This window comes from Hyperolius riggenbachi, chromosome 2, assembly GCF_040937935.1.
Source record: "Hyperolius riggenbachi isolate aHypRig1 chromosome 2, aHypRig1.pri, whole genome shotgun sequence".
NCBI classification, from domain to species: Eukaryota; Metazoa; Chordata; class Amphibia; order Anura; family Hyperoliidae; genus Hyperolius; species Hyperolius riggenbachi.
This window is the reverse complement of record NC_090647.1, coordinates 417,557,484-417,578,355: the sequence shown is the minus strand read 5'-3', so window position 1 is coordinate 417,578,355 and position 20,872 is coordinate 417,557,484. Positions and strand designations below refer to the sequence as shown.

Genomic DNA, 20,872 nt, shown 5'->3' with positions numbered 1-20,872 from the left:
TCCTTTTGCTGCCTCGCTCTAAAACTGCAGCGCGGGCGGTCAAGCCAGATTTAAATTTTGTTTCACCTTTTGTCAAGACAAAAAAAAAAACATCCACATGGATGTGTGTAGCAGCCATCGGCGGGAGCTTCCTGGGCATGCACAGTTCTGATTCTTTTCAGAACTTTGTATGCCCAGGATGCTCTCAGCCACAGTTGGTGTTGATGTTTGCAACTTGAAAATTTACCAATCAACTTCCACCTTAACAGGATTCGATTTGCACACAAAATGTAAATAACCCAACATTAATTGGAATTATTTGTATCTCACTGACCCTCCCTAGTTGAGATCCGATCGAACATCCTGTGGGGGAATGTGACAAGGCGATAAACATCTTCCTGATGTTGATTGTTTTAATGACATGCTAATAATTCCAGCTTGCATGCATATTTATTGCAATTTGCATAGCAGATTGGAATTGGTCACTTTTAATGCAATTCCCACCAGCTCAGTTCCAAGCTGCATGCACTGTGCATGCAAACTGGAATCATTAGCATTTCATCAACAATCTCTGACTTGTAAAATAATCAACATCAGGAAGATATTGTTTACTAATGCATTCAATTGCCTAGCTTAAAGCGGATCCGAGATGAAAAACTAACAATAACAAGTAACTTGTCTATATATCTTATCTAAAGTTTAGATAGTTTACACAGCAAATCTAGCTGTAAACAGCTTCAATAGAATATGATTATTTCTTCCCGTGATACAATGACAGCAGCTATCTTGCTTGTAAACATTACACTCAGGCAAGCCTATCTGCATCTTCAGCACTCAGCCTGTGAAAAAAAACTAATTCCCCCTCCTCCTTCCCTCTGAAATCTCTGGCTAGTAATACCTCCCCCCCTCCTCCTCCTCAGACTGAGCTCCCATGAGCCCTTGCTACTGTCTGAAAATGCCAAGGCTCTCTGAAAAGCTGCGGGTGAGGCTTGTTTAGTTTATAGGGAATTAGAGTATTAAAACAAAAACAAAAAAGTATTTGGCTTGAGGAATGCCCTATAAACAATAGGAAAGGAACGCAATTATGCAATGAGTAAAAGTTCATCTCAGATCCACTTTAAAGGTGCCAATACATCTAGTGATGATGGGCAGATTCAATCAAGAGACAGATCTCTCTCTGATCAAATCTGATCAGAGAGAGAACTGTTGGCTACCCATACACCGCAGACAGATTCCAGATTGATTTCAGCATGAAAATCGTCAATCGGCCTTGTGACGACTCACTTCTATATGCCTGTAGCCACGTGGGCTAAGCCAAAGATGTATGGCACCAAAGTGGGCGACAGTGGACAGGTAAAGTATTATCATGCGCGGTGGGCACATTTACTTTAGAGAGGAACAGCGGCCGAGGGTTTAATTGCGATTATCGCACACCGCTACCGACACGCACCCAGCTCACCACATCAGCCAAAGATTTCTCAATTGATACATTTAACCAAATTTGGCATGCTTGTGGTAGCACAGATTTTCATCCGATTTGACAATTATCGAATCAGTTGGTCAATCGGCCACCAAGTTGTCTGATGTATAACCACCTTTACAGACAGTTAATCTTCACAATCTATGCTTATCCAGTCTGCAAGTGTTTGTCTGAAAATACTAATAAAGCTGAGACAGCGATTACAAAATTCAGCTTTGCTTGCAGTGAAATTGAATCTGCATGTTGGTGGGTACAGGCTGTGGCAGATAGTATTAAAAGAACTAAAGAAAGAGGGACAATAATTGGAACAAAAGGGGCACAAGCATAAGTCCTCAGAAGACAAACATTCCTTAATTGTTCACCTGAAATTGTCAAGCAAGGATTAATAAGAAAATGTCCTTATTGCAAAAGGAGATTGCAAATGCATCCAACAAATCTGCCCTGCTTTTTGCGCACAATTCTCTGCAACCCATCTTGCCAGATGCTTAGCATCACATTTTCACAGGACCTGTGTGAGAAGTTTGCCCACTTTTGCTCAGACAAAGTCTACTCCATGCAATCTGCCATTCAATCTACAGCACCGGAAAACCTATTAAGAGCCATACATTGAATGCCTACTGCCATAGTCTGATCTCAAGGTAATCACGGACAATGATGCCTTAGATAACCTCCTAAACATGCTGCTTTTTTTTCGGTGTGGTTTTGACATCTGATAGTTAGCATTTTGTTTAAAGTGAACCAGAGACGAAGCACCCTCATGTATTTTACCATATATATCCGTGGGAACATTAGAGAAAACACCTACTCTGCTCTCGGTTTTATTCTTCAATGTTCAGCTTGCTTCTTATCAGCCCTGATAAAATCCACGACTGAGCATTCAGTCTGGCTTTGCTATAATGACTCAGCTATAATAATTCCTGAGCAGAGCCACAAGGGGGCAGGCTTGGGCTTGAAAAGACATCACAGAAGACAGACTCAGCTATAATGATTCCTGAGCAAAGCCAGACTGAATGCTCAGTCGGGGATTTTATCAGGGTTGGTAAGAAGCAAGCTGAACAGTGAAGAATGAAATAGGGAGCAGGGTAGGTGCTTTCTCTAATGTTCCCCCTGATATATATGGTAAAATACATGAGGGTGCTTCATCTCTGGTTCACTTTAAGGCATCAGGAATATTGTTTGTGGGGGGATTATTGTTAAGGGTTACGCATCAGCAACAGGGTTTTACGCAGGGGGAGGGGTAAGGCTTATGCGTCAAGAACTGGGTTTGTGCGGAAGGGGGTAAAAGGGTTTAGGCATCAGGACGGGTGTTTGTGTGGGGGGAGTGTTAAGGGTTAGATGTCAGGAAGGCTGTTTGTGTGGTGGGAAGGGCTAAGGTTAGGCACCAAGAAAAGCATGGGGGGGGTGTTATGGGTTAGGCGTCGTGGGGGAGGGTTAGGTGTGAGTAGGGTTAGGTTTAGCTATAGTAAAATATTGGTAAGATTTACTGATATTTTATATGTATTGTGAATAGTAGAATAAATGTAAATGTACCAATAATCTACTGTTGTCAGTTTTCCTGCGCCTGATTTTTCTTGGCAACCATATCTATCTCCAACTTGAAGCCAGGCTCTCAAGAAACAACATCTTTGACCCTCTACAATATGGCTTTAGAAACTTCACAGCTGTGAAACAGCCCTCACTCAGATCTGTAAACATCTTCTATTGGCAATAAACAGAAGCCAGTGTTCCATCCTGATTTTGCTTGACTTTTTAGTGGCTTTTGACACAGTTGATCATGAAGCTTTGCTAAACAGATTGCAAGAATACTGATGCATAGACAGCTTAGTTCTCCAGTGGTTTAACTCCTTCTTAGCTGGCAAGAACACAAAGGGTATCCTTGGGACCTTTCCCTTCTAACCCTCCATCACTAAAATACGGTGTGTCCCAGGACTCAATACAATCCCCTTTGCTGTTCACCATATACATGCTGCCACTTGGAAAAATCATCCAAAAACATGGTTTAATATAACACTGCTATGCTGATGAAACCTAGTTCTACTTATCATTCAATCCTGGCTTGACAGACCCTAATCCACAAATAAACGCATGCTTAGCTGGGTGGGAGTGTATGAATGGTAACTGGCTAAAACTAAATGCTGACAAAACTGAGGCTATTGACTTCGGAGGTCGGCACTTAAAGGGGCACTATAGCTAAATTTTTTCTTTTTAGTCACTTTAACATAAATATTTGTAGGTGGAGCAGTGTTAATGACATGTATTGTGGCTGATCAAAAGCATTTTTTACACTGCCACTATCCATTCTTAGAGTCACATCGGAAGATTTACCTTACTGACGCGACTCAAGCTAATCCATTGTGCAGTAGGAGGCATCTGCTTCTACTGCTTGAGCTGCCGTTACTGTCCACCCCTATGGCTAGCTCAGCTAGGATCATTCCATCTTCTAACTGCCCTATTGTGCAGTTACTGAGGTCACTTCATCCGCCGTAAAGTGCAGGACGCAGCCGCCGTACAGCGCAGACCCAATCGCTATAGCTTTGATGCTGCCGCTGTCTTCAAAAGCTGAAGTCTGGTTACCATAGAAATGGACAACAATAGGTGTCCGTTTCATTGCCAGTTTCAGGGGACGTAGCCGTACGGATTTATGTTTAGATGCTGCCCGTCAAGGACCCCTGTAGTGAAGCTGGCAATGAAACGGACACCAATTATAATAATTTACTATTTATATTGTGCTGTCTTCTTTCACAATGCTTTACAGTGTATATAGTCTTGAATATACTTGTAACACGCAATTTAATGTGCAATATGTTAAAAATAATTTTTGTAAGACTTCTATACTTATATGTCAGTAAAAAAGATGAGTCTTTGATGTTTTCATATACAATTAGATCTTTGTTAGCCTTCATTATTAAACTAATGTATGCTTCAAGAAATTCTGGGTTGAAAGCCTGCTAATATATCATTATAACATTTTGTTAAGTGGTAAGTAAGGACTGTAGAAAATCTTTTGTAGTACTTGACAGTGAAGTCATCTGGGTCCTGCCATTTAGTATTAAAAAAAAAGATTTTATAGTTGTAAATATCTCCTCTTGAACTGGCTCATTAAGCAGTGCTAAATCACTAAATCATCCTTTCTAATTTCTGGAAGATGTAACAAATCTAATCTATTTTATCCTGGTTAGGCTTTCCAAACCAAGACAGAATAAAGATACCTGAAGGGTACCTGAAGTAAACTGCCAATAACATGATCTCTTTGTTTATGTTCGACTTACCTAAATAACTTTATTTCACTAATGCCCTGTCTCTGGTTCTGAAGCCACCATCTTGCTTTCTGTATATTCTGAAAATCGGAGTCTTATGGTGGCCACTAACGATACGATTTGCCGAACGATCGTTTACGAATGATACCTTGTATGGACTATCAGAAATTATCAATTGGGACCACTAACAGACAAAAATTTCCTAACCAATTGGATCAGATAAATAAAATTGATCCGAATATCGGATTGATTTCATTATTCTGATTGTATTTGTTAGGAGTTTTTTGTTAATTAGTGGTTCCAAACGATCATTTCCGAACATTCATATGAACAATCATTCGTAAACAATCGCTCAGCAAATTGTATCGTTAGTGGCCACCTTTACAGTCTAGTCTTATAATGGACCATGCATTTCTTCCTTGAAGATAATACTGTTCACACAGAATAGCAGGGGCTTAGCCATTATTGCTAGCACTGATGAGCACGAGTGATGCTACATAATATGTTATATGTTTTCTACCACATACCAAGTCTTATTAGGTTATTTTTTTCATACTGTTCTTAGGACCTCAATGGAGCTTTGTGAAGTAAATGTGAAAATTAGAACCAGGGGACAGGAGATGAGGCAAATAAATAGACAAAAAATGAAAGAATCTGGTTTTCTAAGTGTTCCTCAGACTTAAGCTAAAAAGTCCTGCCTAGAAAGAAAAACAAGCCGAACCTCTAGCTAGACTGTGCAAAAGTAATATACATTTTTTTATGATACTGGCCTTTAAGGGAGTAGAGAATGACCAGTGTATTTGCTTAGGGCATGCAGCAACAAAAGAAAACCCACCAAAGAAAATACAGGCACAATACTGTACCACATAAACCCAAAAGAACAATTCTCTTTAAACATAAAATATGCCTCACAGACAGGATGACAGTGCAGGGAAAGACCTGTAAATACCACATTACCAAGTATTCATATGTGCATGCTAGAAATATACTGCTCTCAGTTTGCTGAACACAGTTTATGGCGTGAGAACAAAGTAAATAAAAAGCGTGCCGGAAGCACACTGTTAAAAACGGCACCGCCATAGGCAGCAATGTTAAGAGCCGCAATTGGCAGCTATGCATGGTAATTTGTGCACTTGCAGGTTTATAGCCACTATTTACCGTTCTAGCTGGTATTTACCATTATAACCACTAATCGCAGCTTTGGTGGCAAAAATGTTAGAGGTTAGCGTTACGAGGCATGGGTCTTTAGTGTTAGGAGTGCGGAGAGGTCCTTAGAGGTTAAGGTTAGGCACCAGGGGCAGGAGGTTGAGGTTAGGCACCACCAGGGGGGTTCTTAGGGTTAGGCATCTGTAGAGGGAGAGTTTTGTGAGAGTAGGGTTAGCACCTAGTAAAATATTGCTAAAGATTACTAATATTTTACTACTGTAATAAAGTAGTAGTATATCGGTAATTTTACCAACATGCTCTTAGCAGCTATATTCAGCGCCCTTTCTACCGGGTGCCTTTTTTACATGTACGCATCAAGAGAATTATTGTGTATAAGTGATCCTGACAGATCCAGTCTCTTTTTTCCTAAGTGCCAAACAAGTAACATGGGAAGTAGCCCAATGTGAGGCTTCTTTACTTCAGGTCTATAGTGCCCAAGCACTGATATCTACTCAAGGCATGAACATGCAAATCATTTGTAAGAACAATAAACTGCAGCCTTTTTCCCAGATACATCACTGGCAAACTAATAAATTGGAAATCACTTCATGGGCCACATATAAAAGCTTGTACACAGTCATCTTTGGCTGTACTGTAATCTGAAACAATAATTTTACTATGTACATTATAACTCAGCGCATGACTCCATCCCCTTGAAATGCAGATTTGGGAATTACGTGCACAGATGGATCCACAGCATGTATTTTATCTCTGGACTACAGCCAAAGCTGTAACTGAAGGTTTGCCTAATATTTGATTATATCCTGCTTAAAGCAAAATGGAAACAACTCAAGTCAATGCATGGGGTAATAAAAAAAAAAATAAGAAAAGATATATTATACAGGAGACGTTAGCAAACTCCCTTGGTGAATAAGTAGCATTACAATAATGGACACACCAAAGAGCTGCACTGGGATGCAATTTGTTTTTTAATAACGTACCATAAATACTCTCCATTTAAACAGCTATTTTATTGTGTACATTACTTGTTACCATAATGAATATTCCCTACTGTTAAACTGAGATTCTATTCACTCTAGATTGTATGCTGTCACAAATAAAAGCGAATTTGTTTATGTGTACCTATGTAAGAAAAAAACATTAGGAATAGCAAAGACTGATGATAGTAGTTTGATACTAAAACAGTTTAATGTTCTAAAGCCATAGAATACGATTGGGATAAAGTGCACTAAAAAAGTAGAGAGCTCTCTACTTCCATTAAAGTAAAGCTGCATAGCATCTAACCATATAATCAACATTTAAAATGACTAGTAATGCTGATATAGATTCAGTGGTATAGATATATGTGGCTTATAATGATCTGTCTTGATTCTTCTTAAAGGAGCCTCATCTGACCTAGTTATCACCAAACCAAAGGAATTAAAGCCAATGGTTCCTGATTAATTAAAAAAGCAGCCAGGTACTTGCCTAAGGAGAGGGAAAGCTCTTTGTCCCAATGAGCCTCCATCTCCTCTCCCGATGCCCTCGTCGCAGCGGCAGCCCCTCCGTTCAAATCCCCCGCTGTGGGGGACTTTGGAAGTCTTCGGTAGCCGAGTCCTCCTTATTATTCTACGAGTAGACGATAGAGGGCGCTCACGCGTGCGCAGTTTGCAGTTGGAGCGGCCCGTCTTCGTGAGCACTCGGATTCCCAAAGACTGCCGAAGCCTCCATTCGGCGGCGGAAGTAGCAGTATTTGACCAATTTAGTCAAATGCTGCTACGGGGGAGCCAGCGCTGGAACGGGCACTGGGAGAGGAGAGGGGAGGCTCATTAGGACTCTGAGCCTTCCCTCTCCTTAGGTAAGTATCTGGCTTTTCTTTTACTGAATCAGTTCCCATTCTCGTTAAAGGGACACTTAAGTCAAACAAAAAAAATGAGTTTTACTCACCTAGGGCTTCCAATAGCCCCCTGCAGCTGTCCGGTGCCCTCGCCGTCTCCCTCCGATCCTCCTGGCCCCACCGGCAGCCACTTCCTGTTTCGGTGACAGGAGCTGACAGGCTGGAGACGCGAGTGATTCTTCGCGTTCCCAGACACATTAGCACCCTCTATGCTGCTATATGGTATATGATATATGCTATAGCAGCATAGATGACGCTATTGTGGCCAGGAACGCGGAGAATCACTTGCGTCCCCAGCATGTCAGCTCCTGTCACCGAAACAGGAAGTGGCTGCCGGCGGGGCCAGGAGGATCGGAGGGAGACAGCGAGGGCACCGGACAGCTGCAGGGGGCTATTGGAAGCCCCAGGTGAGTAAAACTCTTTTTTTTTTTTACTTAAGTGTCCCTTTAAGAAGATTGCATACCCACTAATTAGCAACTCTACAGATCCATTTCCTTTTATTGCAGACAAAACATGGATTCAACAAATTTCTACTCAGTGGATAGTGAAAGCACTTTGTGTGAGAATATATGAGACAATAAATCAAAAACCTTTGTAGTTTGCATGTTGTGGATCTGAATGAAGACATTGCTATTTGATTTATATGCGCTCATATTTTGTATCAACTAAAAGCTACTGCAGATTAAAAATGGACTGCACCATTACTAGTATTTTATATTTATATAGCACTTACATCTTCTGCAGTGCTTTACAAAGTCACTAACTGTCCCCCAGTGGAGCTCACAGTCTAATTGTTATTATTAATTGGATTTATATAGCAGCAGCATATTACACAGTGCTGTACAATTAATAAGGTTAAAGACAAGGTAAATAAGGGTGGCAGACAACACAATAAGGGAATACGCAGTAAGATAAACAATGTCAGATCATACATTGGACTAGTAGTCCAGTTACCTGTAATTCAAGTTCATGTAATTCTGTGAGCAGGATGAACAATCAGGTAGGATACACAAGGAGTAAGAGCCATGCCAAAAGCTTACAATCTAAGGGTAGAGAGAGATGACACAATGGGAGGGGGGGGGTTGTACTGAGGTGTCCTTGTCAGAGAGAGTTAAAACATTGATGATGTGGGGTAGGCCATCTTGAAGAGGGGAGTTTTAAGGGCTTGTTTGGAGGTGTTGAAGGAGGGGGCAATCTTGATGAGCAGTGGGAGAGTTCCTCAGAATGGGGCAGCTCTAGTGAAGTCCTATAGTCGTGCATGGCAGTGCGAGATTTGTGGGGTAGTGAGGAGGAGGTGGTTAAAGGAGCCAAGTGAGTTGCCAGGTGTGTATCTGCTGATCAAGTCAGAGATGTAGGTTGGGACTTGTGTATAGATTTGTAGGCCAGACATAGGATCTTGAAGCTGACCCTAAAGCGCATAGTCATAGGCGTCAATTCATCAAGCATTACCGCATTCGGTAATGCTGAAAACAGCTGCTTTTACCGAGCATTTAGGAAAATGTCAATTGATCAAGGCTGTTACCGCATGAAAAGCTGAAATTACAGAGCAGTGAGGTAAATTACTGACTAATGCGGTAAATACCTCAACAACTGTCAGTAAATGTCAATTCATCAAGGTTACAGCATGCGGTAAAACACAGTTCCATTATCAGCAGTTCTCCTCTGTCAGAATCAGTGCAGAATCAGTGCGGGACTCACAGAACTCACAGAAGCAGAGACGATTACCTATGCCTGATAGGAGTAGAAGACAATAGAGACAACCCCTGTCTCCTGCAAGTCCCGATTATGCATTTTGATAGGACCCGAAGGCTTCTCCTGCGTGTCTAGCTTTTGTACCCCCCAGGCAGCAAGCAGAGAGATCACGGAACTAAAGAGGCTTCCCATGCCTCCCTTCAGCAGTTTAACCTCTTAGGTTCCTGTTAAAAATACGGAGGAGCTAGTGGGGACATCACCTAAGCATGGTATGTGTAAAGTCTCCTGGAAGTTCATCTAAGCTGTGGCAATTAAATAAAATGTTAAGAAAGACTAATGGACAGATTCAAAGTGAGCAGAGGCAGTATAAAAAAACAGTATAACAAACATGTACATCTAAAGGGATGTCGGGATGCCTCTTACTAGTGTAATGCTGTACTATTGCACACACTCTTAGTAGAAGACTAAGGCCAATAAGGGGAAGGATCAATTAACTTATCAATATGCATTTGGATTTAAGACATACAGATGTATCCAACTTCTTGTTTTTCTCAGCTTAGCTCCGACGCTATAAGGATTCCTTTTTTAAGTTTTCAATGCAAATACCCATTTAGGATCAAGATACTTTAAAAATAAATACAATTTAAATTTGGCTGCAATTTGCAATACGTAAAATTGGGTGCTGCCATATGTGCCCATGTTAAATTCCTGTTTTACTGGCTTCAGCTGGCAATTTGGGCGCATGAGGTGTCCTAAAACAATAGCAGAGGTGGAGGTCCACTACTTTGTAGCAGAACTCATAGTGGAGGTGGCAGTGCTAGGTTAAGGTAGTGAAGTCAGTGTTAGGTATAGGTAGGGGAAAGTTATTGTTATGTGCAGGAATGGGGGGGAAGTTAGTGGTAGGCATAGGTAGAGGGGAGGTTATTGTTAGGCATAGATGCAGGGAAGGTTAGTGCAAGAATAGTAGAGTATCATCTAGGTCAGGCATGGGCAAACTTGGCCCTCCAGCTATTAAGGAACTACAAATCTCACAATGCATTTGCCTTTATGAGTCACGACTGTGGCTGTCAGACTCCTGCAATGCATTGTGGGATTTGTAGTTCCTCAACAGCTGGAGGGCCAAGTTTGCCCATGCCTGATCTAAGTGGTGCTGCCATGTGGCAATAGCAGTACACCTACTGCACCCTGCACTTGCCACCAATCTTTCATGCACACCCTTGGTGAACTATGGGGAAAAAAAAGAGGAAAAGAAGGCCTCCCGCTGTAGGGAGAGCATTGTGGCAATTGGATGTAAAGACCCAAGGAAGTGTGAACATATGTTTCCCAATGTTGCTAGCCTTTCACTCCAGCAATAAAACAGGACAGATTGCTCACTATTGTACTGATCTATAAAACATAAATATAATGCAAAACTGGGCAATACAAAAAAAAAAAAAAGAAGCAAGATATATATTTTTACCGATTGAACGTTAAACTTCAGAAAGTTCATGCATAATGTAGGTGAAAACTGATTCGTGAAATTCTCTTCCCCTAATCCAAGTTTGCCATATCGTCCATCACCAAAGGTATAAAGAAGTCCCTTATCTAAAACAGAAAAATATACATGAGATATACAAGAAAACATATTTTTTATGAGAGTACTGAAAACAAAAATAAAAATGAAAATTACAGCGAATACGAATAGTAAAAATCTAAATCTTCTTAGTTTGTGTTCAGCTATGGCCTATTTACCAAGTTTTCTTAATTTTAAATTATCAGTGCACTTATTCTTAAAGTACTCCTGAAATTACATAAAGATTGTGTCATAAAGCTATGGTGGGCTAGATGGAAACAGGAAATTTGAGTGCATGAGGCAAGTGGACAAAAAGGGCACAGCAATTGACTCTCATGTTAAATATCGTTTGACGAGTGCCCAGAGGAAATTTGGGGCTCGTGGCGATAATAACATTTACAATGCGTTGCTGTGGGAAAGCACAAAAAGTATTGTACTTTATTTTTATTTTATTTTTTTGCACTGGAGGAAGTAGGGATAGCAAAATGTGTGAAACCCTCCATGCAATTTCAGGTTTCCAGTATACAGCAGAAATACAGGCGCTAATCCAATCTTAGTTGAAATCACACAGAAATCACCAGCAGCTCAGGTTACCACATCTAATACGAGGTATAAACAGAAGTGTTGACTTTAATTCTCAGCACTTGGCATAAACTGGTTTTCTGCAGTCAGCAGTACGGTAAACATATAGGGGACCGACACCCAGAAAGACAAAAGAAGATCGGATGGTCACGGAATCCAGTTAAAAAGATATCCAATACTTACATTGCGGGACCTTATGACAGGGACCCATTTGATATACAGCGCATATCATATATATAGAAAACACAATAAGTGTATTCAATGTACACATACGCTGTACATCAAAAGGGTTCTTGTCATAAGGACCCGCGATGTAGTGTGTGTGTGTGTGCGCGCGTGTGTAGTTCTTTAATTTAATAGTATTATTCTTTACACTTTACAACCACGGCAGCCCCAGGACCGCCTAACGCCAATTGGCATAAGGTCCTTGGGGCGGAAATTGCAGGAGATCGTGCACGCTGATGCACGCACATCCCCGCTCTGCCTTCAGTCTCCCAGCGGCTATCTCCGCTAGGAGACTGTTACATCGGTACAGCACTGCGATCTAAGGCAGCGCTGTACAGGAAACAGCCGTGTCGGCTGTCCCCTTCAGAGGCACAAAAGCGATCCGCTGTGATAGGCTGAAGCCTGTCACAGCCGATCGCGGTGATAGGCTGACGGGGGAAGGGAGGGCAATTAAAAAAAAATTTCTGAATTTATTCAAAAATAAGAAAAATATTTGTTAGAAAAATTAATAAACATTGGGGGAGCGATCAGACCCCACCAACAGAAAGCTCTGTTGGTGGGGAGAAAATAGGGGGGATCACTTGTGTGCCGAGTTGTGCGGCCCTGCAGCGAGGCCGTAAAACTGCAGTGGACGATTTGTTGAAAAATGGCCTGGTCTTTAGGGGGTTTTAACACTGCGGGCCTCAAGTGGTTTAATAGTTGTATGGTTGAAGGTGACCTGCCGCATTCTGCTCCTGTGTTGCAGACCTTGCTGTGTGACAGCGGTTATAAGTGTTCCCCCTGTTTTTGCGACATAGAGCTTTTACTGTTCAAAATAAGCTATAGTTTACCTACCTGTAATTACTGCAGTGTGATTTTCCCCACAAGCAATATATCGAATTCTATGTGACTTCAAAGCTTCCACTACTTTGGGTGCAGGAGTTTCAAAAACAAAAGTACCTTGTCCTAGTTGTCCAAACTGACCTAGGCCAAATGTATACACGTCTTTGTCTAAAAATAAATAAATAAATATCAAAAACAACATTAAAGGACCACTATTGCAAAAAAATTGTAACATGTACACATACATATAAGAATGACATTTCTCCAAAAGTAAAACCCACTATAAATTACAGTACTTTTCTGCAGTGTTGCTGTTGATTACAGTATGCGGTTAAAATATGACAGATCTGACAGGATTTGGACTAGTCCATCTCCTTATAGGGGATACTCAATATTTCCTATAGTCTTTACAAAAGCACCCCCTGGAAAGGATCTATACAAAGATGCTGCCCAGCACCTTGTTGAAGTTCTATGGCTAAAAGCATTATGCATAGAACACAAGATGCAATATTCTGTCTGATTGATGGTTGAAATGATTATTTTCCGTCAGGTCTGATCTGATTATTTTTCTGATCGATTTTGTATAGAAGTGATCAGAAAAACAATCAGAAATCAGATCAGATCTGTTGGTAATTATCGATTGGACTGTCAATTTGACAGAAAATTGCATCCTGTGTACCAAGTATTAGAGGTAGAGGATTATTATTATTTAAAAGGAAATAAATATAGCAACCTCCATATCCCTCTCACTTGGTCGAGGCTTGCATGCCCCTACACTTAAAGAGAACCCGAGGTGTGTTTAAAGAATGTTATCTGCATACAGAGGCTGGATCTGCCTATACAGCCCAGCCTCTGTTGCTATCCCAAACCCCACTAAAGTCCCCCTGCTCTCTGCAATCCCTCATAAATGACAGCCATGCTGTGAGGCTATGTTTACATCTGTAGTGTCAGTCTCAGCTGCTCCCCCGCCTCTTGCATAGCTCCGGTCCCTGCCCCCGTCCCTTCCCTCCAATCAGCAGGGAGGGAAGGGATGCAGGCGGGGACTGGAGTTCTGCAGGAGGCGGGGGGAGCAGCAGACTGACACTATAGAGATAAACACAGCCAGCTCTGACAAGCTGTTTGTCAGCAGCGTGGCTGTGATTTATGAGGGATTGCAGAGTGCAAGGGGACCTTAGGGGGGTTTGGGATAGCAACAGAGGCTGGGCTGTATAGGCAGATCCAGCCTCTGTATGCAGATAATATTCTTCAAACCCACCTCGGGTTCTCTTTAAAGCATGCACTGCTACAAAAAGGCACCTTCTGAAAAACACCTCAAATCTTGGGATGATTTCTTCAGGCATGATCAGGCTAGCTTTCCTTGCAGCATCATTTTTGGCTGCAGCTTTAGTAAAATGTATAACGTAAATATCGCTACTAACAGATAAAGACTGAGATAATGTGGTGCAGGGAGTATATGAGATATCAAGCTCAGAGTTGAAACACAGGTTCAGAGGTTTTTACGGGCTCAATCCCCTGCGTTGGCCATCTGGACAGCTGTGCTACACACTCCGGACTCCAGACGCCAATCTCATAACTCTGTCTTACTTCAGCATCCATGGTCCCAGACAGACGCAGAAAGTCAAGTCTTGGGACGTTTTAGGGGCACAAAGTTTTGGAATCATATTAAATTGCTATAGTGGACATCAGTGACCAAAAAAAAACAGAAAAAAAAAATATTTCCTTAAAGTGACTCTGTAACAAAAATTACAACGTTTTTTCTACCATCCTACAAGTTCCTAAACTTATTCTAATCTGTTCTGGCTCACTGCAGCACTTTGTACTATCACGGTCTCTGTAATAAATCAATGTATCTTTCCCCTGTCAGACTTGTCGGCCTGTGTCTGGAAGGCTGCCAACTCTTCCGTGCTGGTCTGTTCCTCTATGCACACTCCAGTGTGTGTTTTATTTACATAAGCCAGCAGCTTCTCTGCTATCTTATCAGTGATAGAAGAGTGCTGGATAAAAATCCTCCTCTGTTAGGCTGTGAAAGTAGCTGGCTGACACATACTGAGGAATTACAAACACAGGCACAGGCAGAGCTGTCTGCAGGAAGCCTGTAATGTTCAGTGCATGAGAGAAGAAGGGGACAGAAGGTAAACACACAAATGATCTTTTGAGATTCAAAAGGAAAGCTGTATACAGCCTGCTTGTGTATGGATGTATTTTCTATGTGTGGACATATTGTACATCAATCTACTTCCTGTTTTGGTGGCCATTTTGTTTGTTTATAAACAAACTTTTTAAAACTGTTTTTGACTACTTTTAATGCGGCGGGGAGCGGCGAAATTGTGACAGAGGGTAATAGGAGATGTCCCCTAACACACTGGTATGTTTACTTTTGTGCGATTTTAACAATACAGATTCTCTTTAACATATTTTGTTTAAATTACAGTACATATTTAAAACAGAACTGTAGATACCTAACAAACACACTGTTTCACTTACCTGGGGCTTCTGCAAGCCCCCAGCAGCCGTCCGGTCCCGCTCCGGTCCTCCAGGAGCCTCCGTTCTCCCGCCGCCAGCTACTTTCAGTTTCGCCGCCGGGCCACTGCGCCTGCGCGGCTCTGGCCACGTGTACCCTTTCTTTGCGCTCCCATCTACAATAGCGCTACTGCAGAGGGGAACGTGAAAAAAAGATACGCTTGACAGGGCTGCGCTGCCCTCGACTTACAAGTCGAGGAACGGAAAAGAGCGGCAGCGGGTGAACGGAGGCTCGTGGAGGACCGGCGTAGGACAGGACGGCTGCTGGGGGCATGCAAAAGCCCTAGGTAAGTGAAACAGTGTATTTGATAGGTATCTACAGTTCCACTTTAAGTATACTATAAACAGCCATATGAACACAAAGATGGCTACTGTAAGTCTTACAGTCGATCATATATCTTATTGGTTGACTCTAATCACAGCACATTCTTATGCATTAGAGCATACAGAAGGAAACACATGATTAAGGCTGATCATATATAGCTGTAGAAGTATTTTTACTTGTTAAATGTGGATTTTAACCACTTTACCCACCACTACAGTATATCAACGTCCTCTGTGACTTCATCTAAGCCACGAGGACGTCGTTATACGTCTTGTAGCTGATGCACAGCTGTGCACCATTGGGCTTGCTCCTGTGCACACCTTTGGCACTATCTGATGCAGCACTAATTAGTGAAAAGTAATATATGTTCCCTGAATCAATTAGATTGATTTTTACCATTAAAAAAAAACTTTTATTTTCTCAATTCACAGTGAAAAATGCACACTGTAGCATAATTTCAAAATCAAATATCTTCACCATTAATTGTGACAGGAACCTAATCTAAGTTTTGTGATAAACAGTAGAAATAGCCAAACAAAACCTGTGTTTTTATCTACAGTAGCCCTTTTTATTTTTAAACTGGAATTGGTAAAACTGAGAAATAATTTTTTCTATTTTTTTTCCTCTTTTTCTCATTAAAATGCATAGAAAACAAGATTGTTCGAGGGAAAAAAATGCAATACAATGAAAGCCTAGTTTGTCTTGAAAAAAACAATATATATTTAATTTAGATGTCATAAGTAGGGATAAAGCTATTGCTGATTAAATAGGGGCATAGCTAAAATGTAAAAACTGCTCTGGTCCATAAGTGGGAAACAAGGTCTGGATGCAAAATGGTGAAACAAGACACCGGTACATTCATTTTTTTTTTTTACTGTTCTCTGGTCCCTGATGTCCACCATAGCAAGTTAATGTCTTTCCAAACCTTGCATGCCCCTGAGAAAAACCCACGCAGTGTCTTTACTCTAGACCCTGATATAGTAGAATCCCTTTATAGTAAACTCCAAGTGACCAGGAAAAGTAGTTGACTATACTAGAAGTTTACTTTCAGAATTGGTCATACATTGGATATTTATACAGACGCATTTGCTGGGACTTAAGGACTGAGTTTACTATATCCAGTGGTTCACTATAGTAGTTTATCAAAATGCTGTTCAGTTTTGCAGATAATAAAAACAAACAATTCAGCTAGCAACCTGTAACCGCAATGGTGTGTCCTCCACCGCAGCAAACCATCTTCACCTTCCCAGATATTCCAGGAACACGCTGAGGCTGCCTGTGTTTGTCAAGTTTCTCAGCAGGTAGACCAAGCTTCCCACTCTCAGGCTCTCCAAAGGTGTACAATTCACCATCCTCTATAGGAAGTACCAGAACAGAAAAATTATTTTATAAAATATATTGTTACTTTTGTGACTAAAAACTTTGACAGTAGAAAGTTACGATAGATTTCAATTCATGATTGTGTAAAAATCTGAAAACATGAATTTTAACCAGCTGTTATTAAATATCCAGACAAAGAGTAGAGATAAAAACACAGCATTGTTTATGGGGTGACAGTAATAAGAATATAATGATATGGACAAAGGCTCTGTAGGAGGGGGAGAAGGAGCTAAAGAAAGTTTAAAGGGTGGGGGAGGGCCCATGCCATTTTTTTTTCTATTTTTTCCCCTTAAAAACATAACCACCCTCCCCATTAAGCTTTAACCCCTTGTCAACCATGCAGGCTGGTACAGCAAGGATGGCAGAGTCAACCTGCATGGGGCTCCACCATGCTAGCTATACCAGCCCATATGGTACATGATATGGGGGCCACCCCCCTTTTGAGCTTTTTGTGCCTCGATTGGAATTGCATATGGCCCATAAACACTCACAGCACTGTGACATACAAACTTCTTGTATAGCACAAAATGGTTTGGTTCAATATTGATAGTACGTCACATATCAATCTTGTTACAATCTATCATATTGGACCATACATTGGTAGGGCTATGCTTACGTGTAACAAATGCTGAGTGGTAATAGCCACAGGAAACCCAGGAAATTGGCCTTCCGATATCCACCAGGCGAGGACTGCAGACAGTTTTCTCATTAGCAAGGCCAAGCTGACCTTCTGAATTTTCACCCCACATGAAAAGCTTCCCATCCACTGAAAGGAAAACAAAAATTCTGCTAAGAACAGCTTCATATTTGTTATTTATAATCAGTCGCTCTCTGTTTCCTGTGTGGGGGTAAAGAATAATGTTATATTATTGAAAAGGCAGGTTCATTTCACATGAAATGAGAATGAGATTGGTCTCTCGCAGCAGAGACTAGGTACAATGAATGCTGCAATAATCTACAACCGCCAGAACAATGCAGCTTGGAGTCATTTTCATTTAGAAGATTTTGCTTCATCTGTTTGCTCTGCAGGATTCTAAAATGCAGCAAACTACAAACAAATTAAATGAGAAATAGTTTTGTAGGTGATTTATTGTATTCTTTAAAGAGGAACTGTAGTGAAAATAACAATGAATACAATTGCTTATTTTATTACAATATTGATTTACAGTATTTAGAATTTAGTCAGTGTTTTCCCCAAAATCTTTCCTCTCCGATTTACATTCTGAAATTTCACTGATTTCACTGGAATTTTCACTGGTTTATGTCGCACCCAAGTTATGCATATGCATGGTTTTAATTTAGTTAGAGCTAGGGCCCCTCCCAGCCGAGGGTGACCTCATCATGGTGGGAAGGTCGAGTACTTGATAATTTGCATGCAAGCTATCATGGAAACTAGCATACTCCAGTGGTAGTCAGGTGCATCTCATTTGAATGCAGGGTGTGTACTTTGCCTACTAGTAGTCCTTGCACACTTTGTGCTGGTAGTCATTTGGACGCAGTCTGTCCTAAGTAGTGCTGTGCATTGTTTACTGTCTATAACAACAAGGAGTGTTTGCTGAATCGGTTACTTTTGATGATATATAAGTGGTGCCAACCACTATCAGTGAAGCACCCCAAAACCTAGGTATTATTCCGAATGGTGTGTGGAGTCTAACTACCTCTGTACAGTATATATATATATATATATATATATATATATATATATATATATATATATATATAGCAATTCATCAAACGCATGGAGTCCAGTGCAGCGGGAACACCTTTGACCCTGTCTCTACTGAAGTGCCATTCCTAAAACACACCTACTTTCTTCCAGCAGAGTTGCAGGAAGTTGAAGTATATGAAGATTGGGACTTCCCAGAGACAAAAAAAGGTTTGCAGCAGCCAGTCATGCTTCAAAGAAGATACCTTTTATTCAACAAAAGAAAGAAAAAGCAATCCTTTTTTCTGTTATAATAAAGGTTTATACACACGCACAATTTCCTCTCAATTTGTGCCGCCCACCACAATCAAACCTGATCCCATGGTTGATAAAGGAGGGTTCTGATGCTGTACAGACACATCGCTAGGCAACAGCTGAATGATGCACACTGTGTCTATGAAGGAGGGATCAAAGAAGTGTCGCCGGGAACTACGCCAATGGGTCATAAAGCATCTGGCATGTTAGATCATTAAAGGAAACCAGAGCTGATAAATGATAAAAGTTTTACACATACCTGGGGCTTCCTCCAGCTCCACAAGTACGGATCGCTCCCATGCCGCCGTCCTCCGCTGCCTGCAGCTCCAGTACTGGGTCCCTTAAATTTAGCCAGTCATGGACAGTCTGACTTAAGAGAAGTGGGCTCTTTACTTATCTCTCCAGCAGCCACCGGAGCGGTACGTAGAGGGCGCACTTCTCTTGCGCAGACTGGCCGCAACTGGTTGAATTTACGGGACCCGGTTCCAGAGCTGCAGAAGGCTGAGGACGGCGGCATGGGAGCGATCCGTGCTTATGGGCCTGGAGGAAGCCCCAGGTATGTATAAAACTTATCTTTTATCAGCTCTGGTACACTTTAAGCAGTTTTGATAGACCTTGGGGGGCACTTGTACACATGCCAGATTCTTGGCCGAGTCTAGTATAGGTACCAGAATTTACAGTACGTTTTGCTTACCTGTCATTAAAAGACAATGGAAGAAATACTGACAGGTTATCCACCAGTCCAACCTACTAGTATACTAGGAAACAATAGCAATACAGTTTCATGATGCAAGCAAATGCTCCCCTTGATTACTGCAATTGAGGAAGCAAACAGGGAATGGTCTCAGGTCACTCTCAGGGCCATGGGCTGTAGTGCGGGCCTAAAATCCCTAGAAATGGGAATGCACTACAACACAGAAGGGATCATGAATGTGGCAGCTAGACAATCGGTCATAAAAGCAGCAGCTAGACTCAGACTTTACATTGTAAGCCTTTAACAAGGTTGTCGTCCCGCCCCTGCGTATCCTTCTTAATATTGCGAGTTCACCAATGTCACCCTTCAAATAGACTAACTTGGACTTGAATTGCTGGGTTTCTGATTAAATGTATAACATTGTGCTTCCTCTCTGTCCGACACCCCTTGTTAACATTGTATGTATCACTATTTATGGTCTATTATTGCATAATATGTTGGCACTATATAAATACAATAAATAATAATAAAATAAATGGATGCCCCTGTAGCATGGAGATGTGTTGCAGGAAGGTAAAGCACAGCTGCAGAAAGGGATGAAACAAAATGCCCTCTCTATGTTCCCACACATGGCAGACAAAGACTGAAATCATTTACCACACAAATATCAGTTCTTTTGAGAAAGCTAGTTAAAGAGAAACCGTAACCAAGAACTGAACTTCATCCTAATCAGTAGCCGATTCCCCTTTCTCATCTATTGCTATTCTCAAATGGATCATCAGGGGGCTCTGTATGGCTGATTTTGTGGTGAAACCCCTCCCACAGTGTGATGTCAGTGCCTCATCACCCTGTGGGAGTCTTGTTGCATTGTGGGAAACAACAGTTGTTTCCAACTGCCAAAAAAGCAAGCAGCATCTCCTTCCAGAGACATCACCTGCCAGCAGTAAAAATGTCTCCATGTGATAAATGTCAGAGTGTGAATCAGGGAGAGGTAAGATTTTACAATGGGCAAACGCTGACTAAATCATTGATACATTATTTTTGTAAAACTTAAGCACTTTTTAATTACGTTATTTTCACTGGAGTTCCTCTTTAAATGTGGTAAGATGCATTGCCTAAATGTCAATAAAATGACTTACCAAAGTCTCCCCACAAGCAGCCAACCCCCACTTCCAACTGTACTGGTTATTACATTTCAGATCATTTGAGGGAAGATTGAAAACATTTTTTTATTAACGTTTGTGCACATTTGCAAGTGTTCTTCACCTATTTTACTAAGAGGTACCAATATGAGTTTCGTATGCATTTTGAAGAGTTGACAGACATACATACTCCATGTGTACAATACCATGCAGGAGTAT

The 20,872-nt window shown here is 41.3% G+C and overlaps 1 protein-coding gene across 3 annotated transcripts in view; it reads right to left on the bottom strand.

The window, feature by feature from the left end:
• RPGR (retinitis pigmentosa GTPase regulator) overlaps window positions 1–20,872 on the bottom strand; it is a 102,449-nt gene that overhangs the window by 28,690 nt on the left and 52,887 nt on the right. The window contains exons 6-9 of one of the 3 annotated variants that reach the window (XM_068269878.1): window positions 17,474–17,623; window positions 16,674–16,832; window positions 12,645–12,800; window positions 10,911–11,035 (exon numbers count right to left, since the gene is read on the bottom strand). In XM_068269878.1, the coding sequence (XP_068125979.1) occupies window positions 10,911–11,035; window positions 12,645–12,800; window positions 16,674–16,832; window positions 17,474–17,623 (590 nt within the window). The remainder of the gene's footprint in view (window positions 1–10,910; window positions 11,036–12,644; window positions 12,801–16,673; window positions 16,833–17,473; window positions 17,624–20,872) is intronic. The other 2 variants (XM_068269880.1, XM_068269879.1) reach the window with 2 other exon arrangements.